Source organism: Sinocyclocheilus rhinocerous, unplaced genomic scaffold (genome assembly GCF_001515625.1).
Source record: "Sinocyclocheilus rhinocerous isolate Xijiao unplaced genomic scaffold, SAMN03320098_v1.1 scaffold2310, whole genome shotgun sequence".
Classification (NCBI taxonomy): Eukaryota; Metazoa; Chordata; class Actinopteri; order Cypriniformes; family Cyprinidae; genus Sinocyclocheilus; species Sinocyclocheilus rhinocerous.
The window spans coordinates 153,996-170,337 of record NW_015646349.1 but is presented as its reverse complement, the minus strand read 5'-3'; the positions used below and the strand labels follow the sequence as shown (position 1 = coordinate 170,337).

Below are 16,342 nucleotides of genomic sequence, written 5' to 3'. Positions count from 1 at the left end.
TTTATTTTCACAGCCTTCTTTGATCATATTTACCAAGGGTGCCAATAATTCTGACCACGACTATATGATCAAAGAAGGCTGTGAAAATAAGTTTGCATTGTTTATACATTTGATCTTTCATTAAAAAAAAAAAAAATCTAACCTTTAATTGAAGTACAAAAAGTGGTGCAAAATCACATTATGAAATAAATATTTTTCTTTAGTACACAAACAATGGCCAAAATTATTGGTACCCCTAGAAATTATTATGATTAAAATATGTTCCATTCATAGTATATTATACATAGAAGTATATTCCCATTCATGTTTGCATTTGTTATCACACCAGTGTGACTAAGAACATGAAATTATCCAGCCTTGGCCTCCTTTTTCACAAGAATATAAATATGAAGGAACACAAAGGCCAGATTCTCTTAATCGTTGATCACAATAAGTAAAATCAAATAATATATTTCTGATGTGCAGCAAAAGATTGTTGAACTTCATAAATTAGAATGTGGCTGTAAGAAAAGAGCTAAAGCATAAAAAATTCCCATTTCCACCATCAGGGCAAAAATGAAGAATTTCCATTCAACAGAAAATGTTACAAATCTGCCTGGAAGAGGATGTGGGTCTATTTGGTCTTAAAGCAAGGTGAGGAGGATAGTTTGAGTGGCCAAAGACTCTCCGAGGATCACAGCTGGAGAACTACAGAAAATAGTTAAGTCTTGGGGTCAGAAAGCCTAAACAAATGATCAAACAGCACCTACGTCACCACACGTTGTTTGGGAGGATTTGAAGAAAAATCTAGAAAACACTCTCAGTCAAAAACGAACTCTAAAAACACTACTGGAACTTCAAATGGTACTGGCTTCTGTGGTCAGATGAAACTAAAAATAGCTTTTTAACAGCAAACACTCAAGAGGGGTTTGGTGCACACAGGGATAAAAAAGTACCCCATGTGTACAGTGAAATATACTGGTGCATATTTAATGTTGTGGGCCTATTTTCTGCCAGAGATCCTGGATATCTTGTTCAGATAGATGGCATCATGGATTTTAGCAAATACCAACAGATAAAACAATTAAAACCTGACTGTCCATGCTTGAAATCTTATAATGGGCCATAGTTGGAACTTCTAAAAGGAAAAGGATCCACAAGCAGACATCAAAATTGTAACAAAAATGGGTCACTGGGAACAAAACCAAGCTTCTGCCCAGCCATCCCAGTTCCCTGGCGTGAACCCTATAGAAAATAAATGGGGTGAACTGAAGAGAAGAAGCACCAACATGAACCTGGAAATCTGAAGGATTCTAGATGAAGGAATGGTCTCTGATCTCTTGTTTTCTAAACTTATCAAACATTATAGGTGAAGACTCAAAGCTGTTATCTTTGCAAAAGGAGGCTGCAAAAAGTATTGAATAAAAGGGTTTGATTAATTGTGGCCAATGTGTGTTAGAGAAAAACATTTATTTCGTTATGAGATTTCCCTCCCATTTTAAATTCTTATTCTCCGATGCAAGGTTAGAGTTTTGTAAATTTTTCAAATAAAAGATCAAAAGGATTAATGATACAGATTTATTTTCACATCCTCCTCTGATCATATTTACCAAAGGGTATGAATAATTTCGAGCACAACTGTATACCTGTACAATGCAGGACTGCTTAAAAGTTTTTGACAAAGCATGCACAAAGTCTCTCACGGCTTGACAAAATTCTCAAAATGCCCATCTTGGCAATTATAACTGAAAATGAGTTTAAAATTTAAAGGAGTAGTTTGTGCTTAATTATCGCTTTAAAGCACAGTTTATGTCATCCGTATCCTCGATTTATTGTATTAGACATATTGTTTGCAATATATATAAAATTACTTTTTACTTGTTGAATATTCTATTTCCTTTGGAAATATGTCAGATTATGGAAGTAAAATGGCTTGAGACATGAGTGTTTGTAGCTGGTAGCCATTATTAGCACTTGTGATGTGAGTCAGTGCCCTATTAAGCTGTGCAACCATATTTCACTTGCTTTTTATGTGCTTGCAAACATCTCTTGCACTCTTGCACTTGTGAAGCATGCGATTTCAGCAATATCTGTCAACAATCAGCTCTTATATTGACATAAATGTGTTGCATATACATGGTTTAAATCTTATGCATATTCTGCTCTGGTCATCTAGGGGTGAAGCCGTATGCTTGCTCCATGTGTGACAGGCGTTTTTTCCAACGTTACCACCTCCAGAGACACAGCCTCACACATACGGGTATGAGCCGTCTCTCCTTACCCTTTGCATTGTTCTTGACCTGACTACACCAATGCACAGCTTAGCACTGTTGCCAACTTGTCAGTGTTTGTCACTATATTGTTTTTTTTTTGTTTTTTTGGATTGTTACCTTGGCAATGAAGAAATTGATGAAAACCTGTTTGAAACTTGGTTTCTACACTAACAAGATAATAAACAGGGAACTGATTGTGAACATGGAGAAACCTCCAAATATTTCTGGCTCAGTATTATTAAACAGTTGGCAGCAATGCTTTAATACCTTGTACACATTGCTTTTTATAGTTCATGGCAAAACAGTTTGCAAACATAGTTTGACTGCAACAAACTCGAGTTTGGCCATAGTTACAGACAATGCAATGGGGTGTTGGACATACTGAAAGTTTGTATTCATCAAAACTTAACACTCCGGTACTCTGTGTTTAGGAGTGAAGCCTTATGCTTGTTACATGTGTGACATGAGGTTTTTTCAGCGTTACCACCTGCAGAGACACAGCCCTAACCCATACGGGCAATGCACATTTAAGCATATCAAACACTTTAGTTTGCAGCCTTTACCACATGGCAATCACACTTTCCATGGTTCTCAATATGCATTAAGGCTTTTTTTTGTGACCAATTTTTTTTCAGTGTCCTCTGAGTTGCACCTATTTTATTTATTTAATTTTGTCAACGTTGTCATCTCCAGTGACACAGTCTCAGCCACGGGGGTGTGTGTAATGGCTGGCCCATTCTCAGGGAACTGTGCCATATCCCGGCACAGGAATTCTCTTTTGTTTGTTTGTTTGTTTGAAGAGGTTACTGCTGAAAGTTACTGCATCCATGAAATATGTTCCCAACTTAGCCCAGAAGTGCAGGGCCATAACACTCATAGATATTGAGGGACACCTTGGGGGGCACATCCTCCCACAATATTCAGTTTACTACTTAACCAATAGATGTTTTTTTTTTTTTTTTGAGCACACTTTATATTGGTTGTTAACTACTATGTGCTTACGTTAAGGTGCTATGGTTAGGTTTAAAGGTGCAGAAAGTGATTTCTGAGAAACGCTGTTGATATGTAAAGTCAACACCCAAACAAACCCACCGCTAACAAAAAAGAAACGCGTCCCTCCCTTCATTGCTCTGCCCCCAAATTCATGAACACGCTATGCTACACAAACAAACATAGTTTGAACACACACAGTAAAGGCAGCTAGAAAATATTCACAAATTTGTTTGTATGATAATTTTCAACACTGTTTCTCAGAAATAACTTCCTGCACTTTTAAGTGTGGGTAAAGGGGTGTGGGTATTGTCAGCAGCAGTGGTTGCATTAAAGGGGTCATATGATGTTGCTAAAAAGAACATTATTTTGTGTATTTGGTGTAATGTGTTTATGCGGTTTAAGGTTAAAAAAACACATTATTTTCCACATACTGTGCATTATTGTTTCTCCTCTATGCCCCGCCTTTCTGAAACGCGTCGATTTTTACAAAGCTCATCGGTCTGAAAAGCGAGGTGTGCTCTGATTGGCCAGCTATCCAGTGTGTTGTGATTGGCTGAATACCTCAAGCGTGTTACTGAAATGTTACGCCCCTCACCATATTGTGATGCCGTGTCCCGGCCGGGGCGACGAGACAAAACCAATTAACACTCGAAAGAGAAAGGAAAACTTGAAATCGCATCACATGACCCCTTTAATCAAATATTTTTCATCATTGATTGATTTTTTTTTAGCAGTGAAGGAAAAATCTATTGCAACTTGTAACTGTAATTTCCACCCCTGTCTAGTTGGTGGTGAGTGTGCATATTAATTAGCTGTTATTTATTATTGTCTCGTATTTGATCTGTGGAGCACATTATGTGGGATTTCCTCCCGGTGAAGCAATGCTTGCAGGATTGGAAAATCCCACATTCAGAGATTCCTGCAAACTACTTCCCTGGAAGAAAATTTTGACTGAAGTGATGCGGGTAATTCCAGTGTCCAGCAGAGACCGTAGCTGAGCGCCTATATTTCAGACACAAACATTGTGTTTTACTGTGAAAAACAAACAAGCAATTAAACATTCATCTGCTTTATGTGGTGTTGAACATGAAAAGTGATGCACAGTCTCTGTTCATTTGTTCTCTTCATAAATAAACAAATGCATAATAGTAAATTCATGATTAAAAATTAAAATGTGAACAAAAACTGTATTCCATTTCTTTTCAATAAATTATGAAAATTAAAAGGATGGGTAATAATAGATTATAATGAAATTTTTACGACCATGTCCATCAAAATGACAGACAATGAGAAAATCTAATGCAACCACTGGTCAGCAGTGTAAGTGCATAATAGTTAAAGACACTTAATATAAATTTGGACCTTTTTTTTTTCAGTGGCTAATTCTTAAACTGTAACCACAACCTCAATACTAAAAACACTGATCAGCCACAACATTAAAACCACCTGCCTAATGTTGTGTAGGTCCCCCTTAATACTGCCAAAACAGCTCTGGAGCATCAAGGCATGGACTTCATAAGACCTCTAAACGTGTCCTGTGGTCTCTGGCACCAAGACATTAGCAGCAGATCCTTTAAATCCTGCAAGTTGCAAGGATGGATTAGATTTGATGGATTCTGCAAGTTCACATTAATCGGATTTTTTCATCCAGCACATCCCATAGATGCTCAAATGGATTGAGATCTTGGAAATTGGGAGGCTAAGGCTACACCTTGTTCCTCAAATCATTCCTGAACATTTTTTGCAGTGTGGCAGGGTGCATTATTCTGCTGACAGAGGGCACTGCCATCAGCAAACAGCACAGCCATAAAGGGGTGTCTGCAGTAATCTTTAGGTTTGTGTCAAAGAAACATCCACAATAATGCCAGGACCCAAGGTTTCCAACAGAACATTGTCTAGAACAAAACACTTCCTCGGTTGGCCTGCCTTCTTCCTATAGTGCTTCTTCCCCTGCTGCCATCTCTTCTCCGGGTAAACAACTAAAAGACAATGTGATTCATCAGACCAGGCAGACTTTTTCTGTGAATCCAGTTCTGTTGCTCATGTGTCATTTTAGGTGCTTACAGCGGTTGACAGATGGGCACGTCGACTGATCGGTGGCTATACAGACCCAGGAAACTTGTGTGTTTTGACACGTTTGTATCATGAGGTGCATTACATTTTTCAGCAATTTGAGACACAGTAGCTTTGTGTGATCAGACCAGACAGGCTAGCCTTCACTTCCCACATACATTATTCTTGAGTGCCCATGACCCTGACTCTGGTTCATTGGTTGTCCTTCCTTTGTCCATCATTTTTGGTAGGTCCTAACCACTGCAACCCGGAAATACCCCACAAGACTTGGTGTTTTGGAGATGCTCTGAGCCAGTCGTCTAGCCATAACTATTTAGCCTTGTCAGAGTCACTCAGATCTTTTCGCTTGCCCGTTTTTCCTGCTTGCAACACATGAAATTCAAGAACTTACTGCTCATTTGCTTTCTAATATATCCCACCCCTTGACAAGTACCATTGAAACAGTATATTAAATCAATGTTATTCATGTAATTTGTCATTTAAATGTTGATGCTGATCAGTGTGTGCCTTGCAAGGTTCTAGTAATTATGTATTGTTACTAACCCTGAAGCACTACATATATTTTAAACCTGTCACTGTAACATTTTGAATTCAATAACATTGAAATCTAATCCAGAGTAAAAAGAGGTGTGTGCATTAGAGGCAGCATATGATGATGCACATGAAGGCAGCGTAAACGGCTAATTATAAGTTAGAAAATATAACTCCATTTCTCTTATGTAATGTTTTGAACAATTATCAACTCCTTACATTCAAAACTGGGTTAAAGGTCAGTGCAATGATGGCTCAAAATGGCCTTAACTAGGAAATAATACCATTGCAGCAGACAGAATGAGTTAATATTTCTGTAAATATAATAGAAAACATCACTGTTTTTTGTTTTGCTCTAATCAGTTGTTCCAAGTGGCAACACTGGCCCGTGCCTTGTTTCACAGTGGGAAAACGAAGGAGATAGAATTGTTGCATAATTCTAAATAAATTAACAACCAAAATTAAACATTGACAAATTAATAGAATGAGATCCACAAATAAATCTTGGTTTCCCAAACATGAATTATATTCACAAATAAATACCCCCCCCCCCCCGTACATTTGTGAATGGCTTACTGTGCATTTGTGGATCGCTGCACACATTTGTGGATTTTGAAACATTTCTAGCATCAAGACGCTAACAATCCACAAATGTGTGGACTCCACCCACCGTCAGCCAACCCAGTTCAGCACTCCAGTCAAGTCACATGTTTGTGTAATATTTTATACAATAGATTCCTGTAAAGAGAAAAATATATATATTATAACTTCAATTTCTGCTATGCAGCAGCTCTCCAGTGTATTCATATTTTACTCACGTTTGATCTTGACAGACTGACATCACACCAGTTTGTCTTCAAGTTTCACTTGAATTATATCGAGGCCTTTAAGGTTATCTATAGTGTCCTCCAAAAAAATTGTAGACCCATTTTTTTTGGTCCATGCAGATGGTGCGTGTGCCACAGCGCAGGCACGAGGTGAATGTTGAGACAGAAAGAGTCCACTAGGTGCTATTGCACGTGTTGAAGTCGTCCATCCATGCTCATCTGCGGTTGAGTGTAGTTTGTAAGCTGTGCATGAAATGGTGCGTAATGCAGAAAAAGAAAGAGTACTCGGGCCTTAAAGCTGCAGCAGAAATCAGTCCCTTGTCTACACATTTACTATTTTCTGTAAAAGAAATGGCACATAGAGGATAGTGAACAGTTCAGGCAGTATGATTTCCATTGGGGAGGATGAAATCTGTGATTTTGCGTCTGTGTCACACAAGCCACCACTCTGTACCTCCACTTCAGAGACATAGCACAAAGCAGATCATATGTACAAGTCAGCACAGACAACAAAACACATGTGACCCTTTAGAAATCTACACAGAATGCTACATTTTAAAGCAGTTTCAAATATTGTAAATGGTTAGACCGCCCCAGCATTATAAACCGAACTAACAAGAAGAAATTATGCTTGTCATGCAGCAGCCTTAAAACTACACATCATCGCCATTTACTAAAAATGCTTGGCTTAGTAGCCATTTCATATTAAATCTAAAATGGGAATCCGTTAGACCATTATATATTAGTTTTTTTTACAATATCTGTGTTTTTTTCCAACAGTTTTTGTATCTCATTTATGGGGCACAAATGGCACCATTTCCTGAGAATGAGCCTACTGTTGTGAACACTTTTTTTGTTTGTTTGTTTTTTTTAATTTGATTATTATAATTATTTGTTCCCTCCAGGCTCCATATGCATGGAGGCTTTAGTTGTTTAGTTGTTATTTTAAATTGTATTCAATTTTTTTAATAGAGAATTATGCATTTAAAAATTGTATATTTTTTTTCCCCCTTGTGAATGTTCTGTTATCTTTAATCATGAAGTTGCTACATTGAAGCTGATATCTGAAAGTCCATTCTAATACTAGTACTCTGCATTTAGGGGTGAAGCCATTTGCTTGCACAATGTGTGATATGAGTTTTTTCCAACGCTACCATCTCCAAAGACACACCATCACCCATACGGGTATGTGTCATCTCTTTGTACTCCTCTCACACTGCTGGTTTTCTTCAGCATGTAAAATAAATGAACATAATGTTCAAAATTATAAACTTTTACCATTGAGTGTTTTATCTTGTTGAGATTTATTAAAAAGGTTTTCGGAAGAGGAGCAGTGAAGTTTCCCTCAAGTACACTCATAGAGTCATGGTTATTCACCTGAAGATAGAATGGCACATTTCCAGTTTCACAGAATTACAAAACTTTGTGCAGTGGTTAATGTTTGACTCATAGTAGTTGGTTCATTGTTTCATGAGTGGCATATATATCATAATGTTTTTTTTAATACTTGTTATTTGGAAGACACTAATCTAGTGATGGGTAGATATGCACATGTATTTATGTACTTTGTGGGAGAACAAAAAGGTTTGTCATAGGCAATACAATCACTTTTTATTGCTGCAATATTTTGAAAGAACATGTTCAGTTGATTTAGAGATTGAAGAGTCTTCTGCACTGTCAAGTACAACTACAGTCAGTTAATGATGGTGGAGATTTCTGTATTCGGCAATAATTATGAAAAGATGCATTTCCAACATCAACACTTTGTTAGAGAATTAAACCACGATGTAGTCGTACTAAAATGACAACTGGATCAGAATGTAAAACTAGGCTACTATCTTTGATTCTCAATTGGAATTTGTTAGGTTGTATTATTGAGATGATGCGTATGGTTAATATTCTGCTCTGGTCATTTAGGGGTGAAGCCGTATGCTTGTTCCATGTGTGACATGCGTTTTTTCCACCGTTACCACCTCCAGAGACACAGCCTCACTCATACTGGTATGTGTCTTTCTGTCTTACCCCCCTTAGATCATATCTGAGCTCTGCTGCCATTGTCTAACAGGAAGTTGGAAGTATGCAATTTTAATATTAATTAGTTTAATATATTACTTCATACAGAAGAAATGGAGTGTCCACATTTATTTATTTATTTTTATTAAATGAATGTGCTCTTGTGTTAAAGTGCATACTGTCAGCTATCATTGACACTACAGATGTATACATTTCCATATTATTTTTTATTGTATTATACATTAAAGGGGTCATATGATGTTGCTAAAAAGAACATTATTTTGTGTATTTGGTGTAATTAAATGTGTTTATGCGGTTTAAGGTTAAAAAAACACATTATTTTTAGCTTTCACAACGAAACACACGGCGGGCTAGAGTGAGCGGAGGCCAAAGGCCTAGAGCGAGCGGAGGCCGGCTTGAGTGAGCAGAGGTGACCACATGTGAAAGACCCCGGGCTGGACTCCGCTTCGTCCACGGTGAAAGGTGATCCACAGCGCGAAGTTGATGTATTTCCTCAGCGTGAATAAAAGTTACGCCTTCTTTCTTTGCTTGAACATTTGGGCGGTGTTATGCAAATCTTCCCACATAGTGATGTAGATATGTGGGGGCGTGTTAGAACGAGGCGTTTTAGGTAGGCGTGGTTGACTCTTATCTTTTATGAAGAATATCTCTTTGGATTTGAGACTTTAGTCTTTGCAACTTTACAGATCTTCTTTATGCACCAAGAGCTTGTAACACTCCAAAGAGAATGGAAAAATTGAAATCACATCATATGACCCCTTTAACATGTTAGTTCATCCAAAATGACAATTCTGTCCACTTTCATACACAATTTTACAGTCAATGCACAAAATCAGACCAGAAAGAATCTTGATATTCTTCAGTCTAAATTTGAGAAAAATAATAATTATTCTATAGTTCTACAGTACTAGCGCATTAATCAAGAAAAAAAGAGAAAGCACTTTCCAAAAGGTAAAATGGCTAAAGCTATAAGCTCATAGTTACACTTTAACCCAATTTTTTTAGCTTAATTCCAGAACCTGAGCAAAATTATTTCCATATTTCTAAGGTGGCAGCACTGCAGTGTACTTCATGTCTAGTAGATGCTCAGTTTGTGAACTGCTCTTAGCATTCTATGCATAACTCACCCTACTTGGCTAATGAGACTGTAGACTGTATGTTGTTCTGTGAGTTGAGCAGTTCCCATGAGTGCTTGGTTTAAGTTGACGGGTGGCAGTAAGGCTAATACACTGCTACTTTGTGCATTTAGGGGTGAAGCCTTATGCTTGCACCATGTGCGACATGCGTTTTTTCCAACGTTACCATCTACAGAGACACTGCCTCACCCATACGGGTAGGTGAAATCTCTGTGTGTATATATCATTATGAATTGCCTCTCAAAGCAGGGCTCGCAAAATCGCCAGCCCGACGTCCCGGGGCTATTGTGTCTTCCAGTCGGGCTGCCAAAATATGTCACCGCCCTGTCTGATGGGCTATCTTGAATTAGTGATTCACATTGTTCACTCACTTGTAATGGTGAAATGGATCATTTGCATGCGTTGCTAATTTAAACATTTAAGCGTTTAAATCATTCAAGCACATGAAGAAGCGAAAGAGAGTACTGTTTGGGGTGCTGTTTTATTTGCACACACACTCAAAGCACGCACAGAGAGTGGTGTTTCAAACAGCGTCCAAACACAGAATTGATTCCTCTTTCACGTATACTTGAGCTTGAACGGACACATACACACAACATTTTCTCAACATACCTGTCTCAAGTATTCTTGTAAACACAGTCGGTTTTGTCTTGAGTGAACGTAAACAGTGGAGAAAGAAATCGCATGTGTATCATCCATAATGGATACGTGCATTCAGGCTGTAAATACCTGCTGCTGCTGTCATTAATGTTAATCAAACAACAAAACACAACTTTATCAAATTCTGAGCTATATTTAATTTATACAGTGAACACTATGCAGTGTTACTTTACACTTGATTACATTTCTGTACCTGAAAACTAATGTTAGACATTATTTTATTTGTAAGGTTGTTCAAAGTTAAACTTGCATTAATTTTACGTGGCTTTCTAAACATGCGGCTCCTTTGTGCGAGACGCAAGTGCAACGCTGATAGATGTCCCTCTAGAAAATGCGCGAAATGTGCGTTCTGTGTGTACGGCTTGGTTTCAGTTTTGATGTAAACAAGATCTTCTCCACATTGATGTTCTCTTTTTCTGCAATATTTTTAATGAACAACGCAGCAGCGCCGCATCTAGTGCTTCAACTGGATAGGCTAACAAAAACATTATAATGCAACTACACTTACATCATCATCACATCTCGTGCGCCACTGATAAGGCTGCCTCCTTAACGCACACCTATAATTCAAATGCAACATTTTTGCATTCGAATGTGGATTTTTATTTTAAATTCGAAAAGAAAATTTGACAGCCCTATAACTTTGTTCCGTTTTATTTGTCTACGCTTGTAATATTTTTTCTTTCTTATTTTATCATCGACGTTCACTTGTCTTTAAAAATGTTTGATCTTTTTTAGTTATGATACTAGTTATTTTCTGTTATCAAAAAAGTAAAGTGCTTTTTAAATAATGTGTTGCTTGAATTATAAAGAACCTTAAAGATTATTCAATCTGCGATTTAAAATCTGTAATATGATCTGAACCGTGAGTTTTGTGATCCATTGCACCCCTACTTATTTGAAGGAAATTACAATCATGGACGTTTTTAATCATGCTGATTTTCTGCAGTAAATTTCAGCCATTTTTTTTTATTTTTTTATTCGAGCTAGTTAAATTCATTTTGGGCTACCAAAATCTGAAGAATGCCTGATCGAAGGGCTACCGGGGATTTTGAAATTTTGCGAGCCCTGCAAAAGCTCTCAGTATGTTATGAAGAGAGACACAATCTGTTTAAACTACAACAAACTCGAGTTTGTATATTTCCTAATCATCAAGCATAAAAAAAAAAAGAAAACGCATGCTGACGATAATGCCACCTCCTTTTTTTCCAAAGCAGGATTATTTGTTTTGAATTGAATTGCTCATCTGATTACAGAGGAGGGGATTATGAACAGGCATGTTTGACAACTAAATCTTTGTGGCACACACAACATTTCATGTTAAATATAAAATGATTATAATGCACACACATAATACTTCATCTAATTTCTTGATGCTTTGTAATGTAGTCCACATGTATTTATAAGTTTTTTTTTTGGTTACTGCGGATGCACTTGGTATGAGCAGGATTTTTAAAAAAATTTTTCCCAAAAATGCTATATTAATAGAAACGCATACATGAACTGTTGGTGCTCTGTGCATTCAGGGGTGAAGCCGTATGCTTGCTCGATGTGTGACATGAGGTTTTTTCAGCGTTACCACCTGCAGAGACACAGCCTCACTCATACGGGTATGTGTCATCTCAAACCCCTGCCTTTTTGTAGTTAATGTTAGTTTTCTGCATGCTAAATGACTTTTAGTTCCATTTTAAGCAACAACCATTTTATGTTTCCTTGACACATGAACGCATAAAATGGACATTACTAAATGTTTTTAATTCACAGTTTAAATTCAAAGTCAACAACATTTTATTAATTTAATGATAGTGCTCCATGAAGGTCTTACTTTGTACCTGATAGATACGCAGTGTATCTGTCATCAAATGCATCATGTCACTGATTCCTTAATAGCAGCCTTTCATGTTGCTCCATATCCACCATTCCTAGAAACTGCTTATTTATTATTATTATTATTATTATTATTGAATTGCTGATAAGTTATAGATATTTCTACTTTTAAATGAATCATTCTCTAACCCACTCCTTAGGTACTGTTCAAATAAATTCATTAAGAGACAAGATTTACATTAAGTGCCCCATTTTTGACATTGTGTTCTGCCACATAGTTTAAAGGAATGGACAGGGTTCAGTATGCAGGTCTATTGTGAGCATTTGTGGCATAATTTTATTACTACTGAAGATAATTTTGACTCATCTCTCATCTACTAATTAAAAAAAAAAAAAAAACTTTTAGCCACTTTTACTTTGTTGTTTGGGAACATTATTTCCATTTAAAACCATCCAAACACACAAAACTGCATTAGACAAGCAATTTTTGGTCTTATAATATTGCAAGTGGTGTAATAAGTAAAATGGATTAAATGTCAGCATGCAGAAAAAAAAACATTACATCTTTTTTAAACGGCGTTAAAAATTGTTTTTTTGTTTTTGCTTTGAATGTTGTGTAACGACATTCACTCACTAAAATTGACTCTGCATTTAGGGGTGAAGCCGTATGCTTGCTCGATGTGCGACATGCGGTTTTTCCAACGTTACCACTTGGAAAGACACAGCCTGACTCATACTGGTATGTGTCCGCTCACTGTACCCCTGATTTGTACTCAGTATGCCTTGATTGGAACTAAAGTTTGTATATACTTTTGTGGTTGAGGTATTTGGGGGGAAAAAAAGAAAGAAAGAAAACAAAACTGAGATAATTGACTTATTCAAATGAATGGCCAAAATGTGTAATAATGATTTTTTTTTTAATGAGATCTGTTACTTTTGAAATATTTATTTCCTGCATCATATAATCCTGCATCATATAATATTTGCATCAAAGTCAAGACATTTAAAAATGTTTAATTTACTGCTCTTGGGTGCCAGTTTTGCAAGACTCACTTCACGCTTGCGTGTAGTATCAGGTTTCACAATATCTGTGTAGGTGTTCCTGCCTCATGTTTCTTTGGATGTGCTTTTGTGTTTGTTAAGTTTATTTACATTCATTTAAGTGTTAAAGCATAATCGATCGAAGAAAAAAAAAACTGTAGTGGTTTCTTTTTACCAGTTTTCAATGATCAGTCGTATTTATTCTCCAAGTAGGTAGAACATAACCTCAAGTCTCAAACTAGGTTTCTGATTTTTAAAACCAAAACCCCAGTGTGCCACTTTACAATCAAGCAGTTTTTTATTCCATATTAAACTCTACAAACTCGAGTTTGTATGGAGTCATATACTTTAATTCTTTCTAAGCATGAATATACTCTCTATTTAAGATTTCACGTGGGAACCCATATGACAGTCAGTCTCGATCCTTTCATGTCAGAAACAGTGTTTCAGAATCTTTGTCGATGTTGTGTGTTGTGGCATGCTGCGAGAATGAAGATGTGGGGTGCTTCAATAAAGACTCTTTTTCTCTGTTAGGAGAGAAGCCGTTTGCTTGTGACATGTGTGACATGCGGTTCATTCAGAGGTACCATCTGGAGAGACACAAGCGTGTTCACAGTGGTGAAAAGCCTTACCAGTGTGAGCGCTGCCAGCAGGTAAGAACACGCTTTATAACACAGGGGTTTTAAGATATAAGACAACTCCCATGATCATTCATTAGCCCCGTTCACACCGCAAGAAACTTGAAGCAACAAAGAGGCATTCGTTTTCAAGAGCTGCCGACTTCCAGCGACCGAGACTATCGGTGTCACAATGTGCCTGTGTCCATTTGAGAAAGTTGAACAATATACTTTAATATACTTAAAAATACTTAATATTATTATGCATTGAAGTCAGTGTGGAGCACAAGTGATCTTTGTCCCGTCAGATGCTGTAGGGAAATGTTGGAAAGATGGAGAAGTTAATCCTATCAGACGGAGTATGTAGTTGTTATAAGTTTTTACGTTAAATCAAATCACTGCAAACATATTGCCAGTTGTTCGTCAGGAAAAAAAGGCTTGAGAGTTGTTTGTCTTCTCTTTTATAATCTAAATCAAAAAGGAGTCCTCTCATGTACTGCTAGAAGCGGATATATTCAAGCCGCAGACCCACTTTTGCTAGATATAGATAGCTGCAATGACAGAGATTTTATACATCGTTTCAGCTGGCATACAATTTTCCCTCTAGAATGTAAATTTAGTGGCAAGAAAACTGATTTGATGTTAACAGCATGTAATGACATCTGCAAATGTTGTTCATGAATGTCACTATGCAACCATCAGTGTGAACGCCTATGAGCGACCGAGTTTGTAGTGACTGGTGACACGAAGCAAAGGAATTGTTAGCGGTGTGAATAGGGCTTTAGTCCTTACAGCTGTCTGGAATTTGTTTTATTACCATTTGGACCAAAAGTAACAATATAAGCAGTTAGGGAAATACTGCATTATATTGAAATATGTAGGCTCAGGCCCCGTCCACACGGAGACGCACTTAGCTGTATACGCATACATTTTGTATCGTATAGGCGTTCCGTCCACACGGATCCGGCATTTTGGGAGTGTGAAACCAATATTTTTTGAAACCGGGTCCCAGAGTGGATAAATCTGAAAACGCCGCCCTTGCGTTTTCGTGTGGACAGCGAATCCGTATATTTTCTGAAACGATGACGTCATCAGCCCACGTCTAGCCCCGAGTCAGACCCGCTACGTCACGTAACAGCAACAAAAACATGAACAAACACTGAACGATTGGCTTTTTATTAACTAACATTAACACAGATTAATACATTTATTGTTCCATGTTCGTTTGTATACCCCGCGCAAGGTTTATGCGCATAGTACAAGTCTTCTCCGTTTTTAGTGTATCTCTGTGGCAGAATTACAGCGCCACATGCTGGTCTGGCATGTATACTACATCGTTTTGTGTCGGTTTTGTGTTTTCGTGTGGACGCAGATATTTCTTGAGACGAGGGGAAAAAAAAGATCGGATAGGGAAAGCTCTGGCTTCGTGTGAACGTAGCCTCAATGTCAAATGATAAATGATGATGCCACTATTGCTAGGTAGGTGAGTGAACAGTTCAGTTGGTTTGCCCTCATAACACTTATGAACTATACAAGTTCACCATACATTCTGTCACCATTTACTCACCCGCATGTTGTTTCAAACCCATAAGACTTTGTTTAAAGGTGGGGTAAGCGATTTCTGGTAGCCAATGTTGACATTATCCGCCATCTCTATCTTTCTGTCGCTGGCTTGGACTGAACGCTCTCTCCTCCACATCATGAGTAGACACACCCCTTACTGCTGATTGGCTACAAGTTTGTTTTGCTATTCGGCCCGAATCAGTTTTCTAAAGCGTTTTTGAAAAATCGCTTACCCCACCTTTAATCTTCAAAACTAAAATTATAGGCTGTTTTTATTTAAACCTGAGTGGTTTCTGTCCCTCCATTTAAAGTCCAAGTAACCAAAACTTAAAGCGCCATGAAAATGGAATGAAATGAATGCAAACTATATGAGGTGAATCCAGCAGTAAATGAAAGAAGTAATTACGGTTTTGAAAATAGATATGACCAGGTTGTATATACAAGATGTCAAATCGGACATTCAAGACTCAAAAAGGAGGGAAGAGAAACCAATTTGTGACTTGTGTAAGAATTTTTATAAAATATATTTTAATAGAATGTCTAATTTTAAATGATATTAGACAATATACTAAAATAAAGCAATAAGCCCCGTGAAGCCGTCGTTTACAGTGAATTTATAACCACTAAGTAAAGCAGTAAGCCCCAAGAAGCCGTGGTTTACAGTGAATTTATAACAGCTAAGTAAAGCAATAAGCCCCAAGAAGCCGTGGTTTACAGTGAATTTATAACAGCTAAGTAAAGCAATAAGCCCCAAGAAGCCGTGGTTTACAGTGAATTTATAACAGCTA

General features: G+C 37.4%; 1 protein-coding gene across 1 annotated transcript in view; it reads left to right on the top strand.

Moving 5' to 3' along the window:
• Positions 1-16,342, top strand: part of LOC107707360 (gastrula zinc finger protein XlCGF46.1-like) — a 28,330-nt gene that overhangs the window by 8,344 nt on the left and 3,644 nt on the right. Inside the window, exons 6-12 of the mRNA XM_016511347.1 lie at positions 2,156-2,239; positions 7,778-7,861; positions 8,594-8,677; positions 9,960-10,043; positions 12,033-12,116; positions 12,989-13,072; positions 13,909-14,027. Coding sequence (XP_016366833.1) covers positions 2,156-2,239; positions 7,778-7,861; positions 8,594-8,677; positions 9,960-10,043; positions 12,033-12,116; positions 12,989-13,072; positions 13,909-14,027 — 623 coding nt within the window. The remainder of the gene's footprint in view (positions 1-2,155; positions 2,240-7,777; positions 7,862-8,593; positions 8,678-9,959; positions 10,044-12,032; positions 12,117-12,988; positions 13,073-13,908; positions 14,028-16,342) is intronic.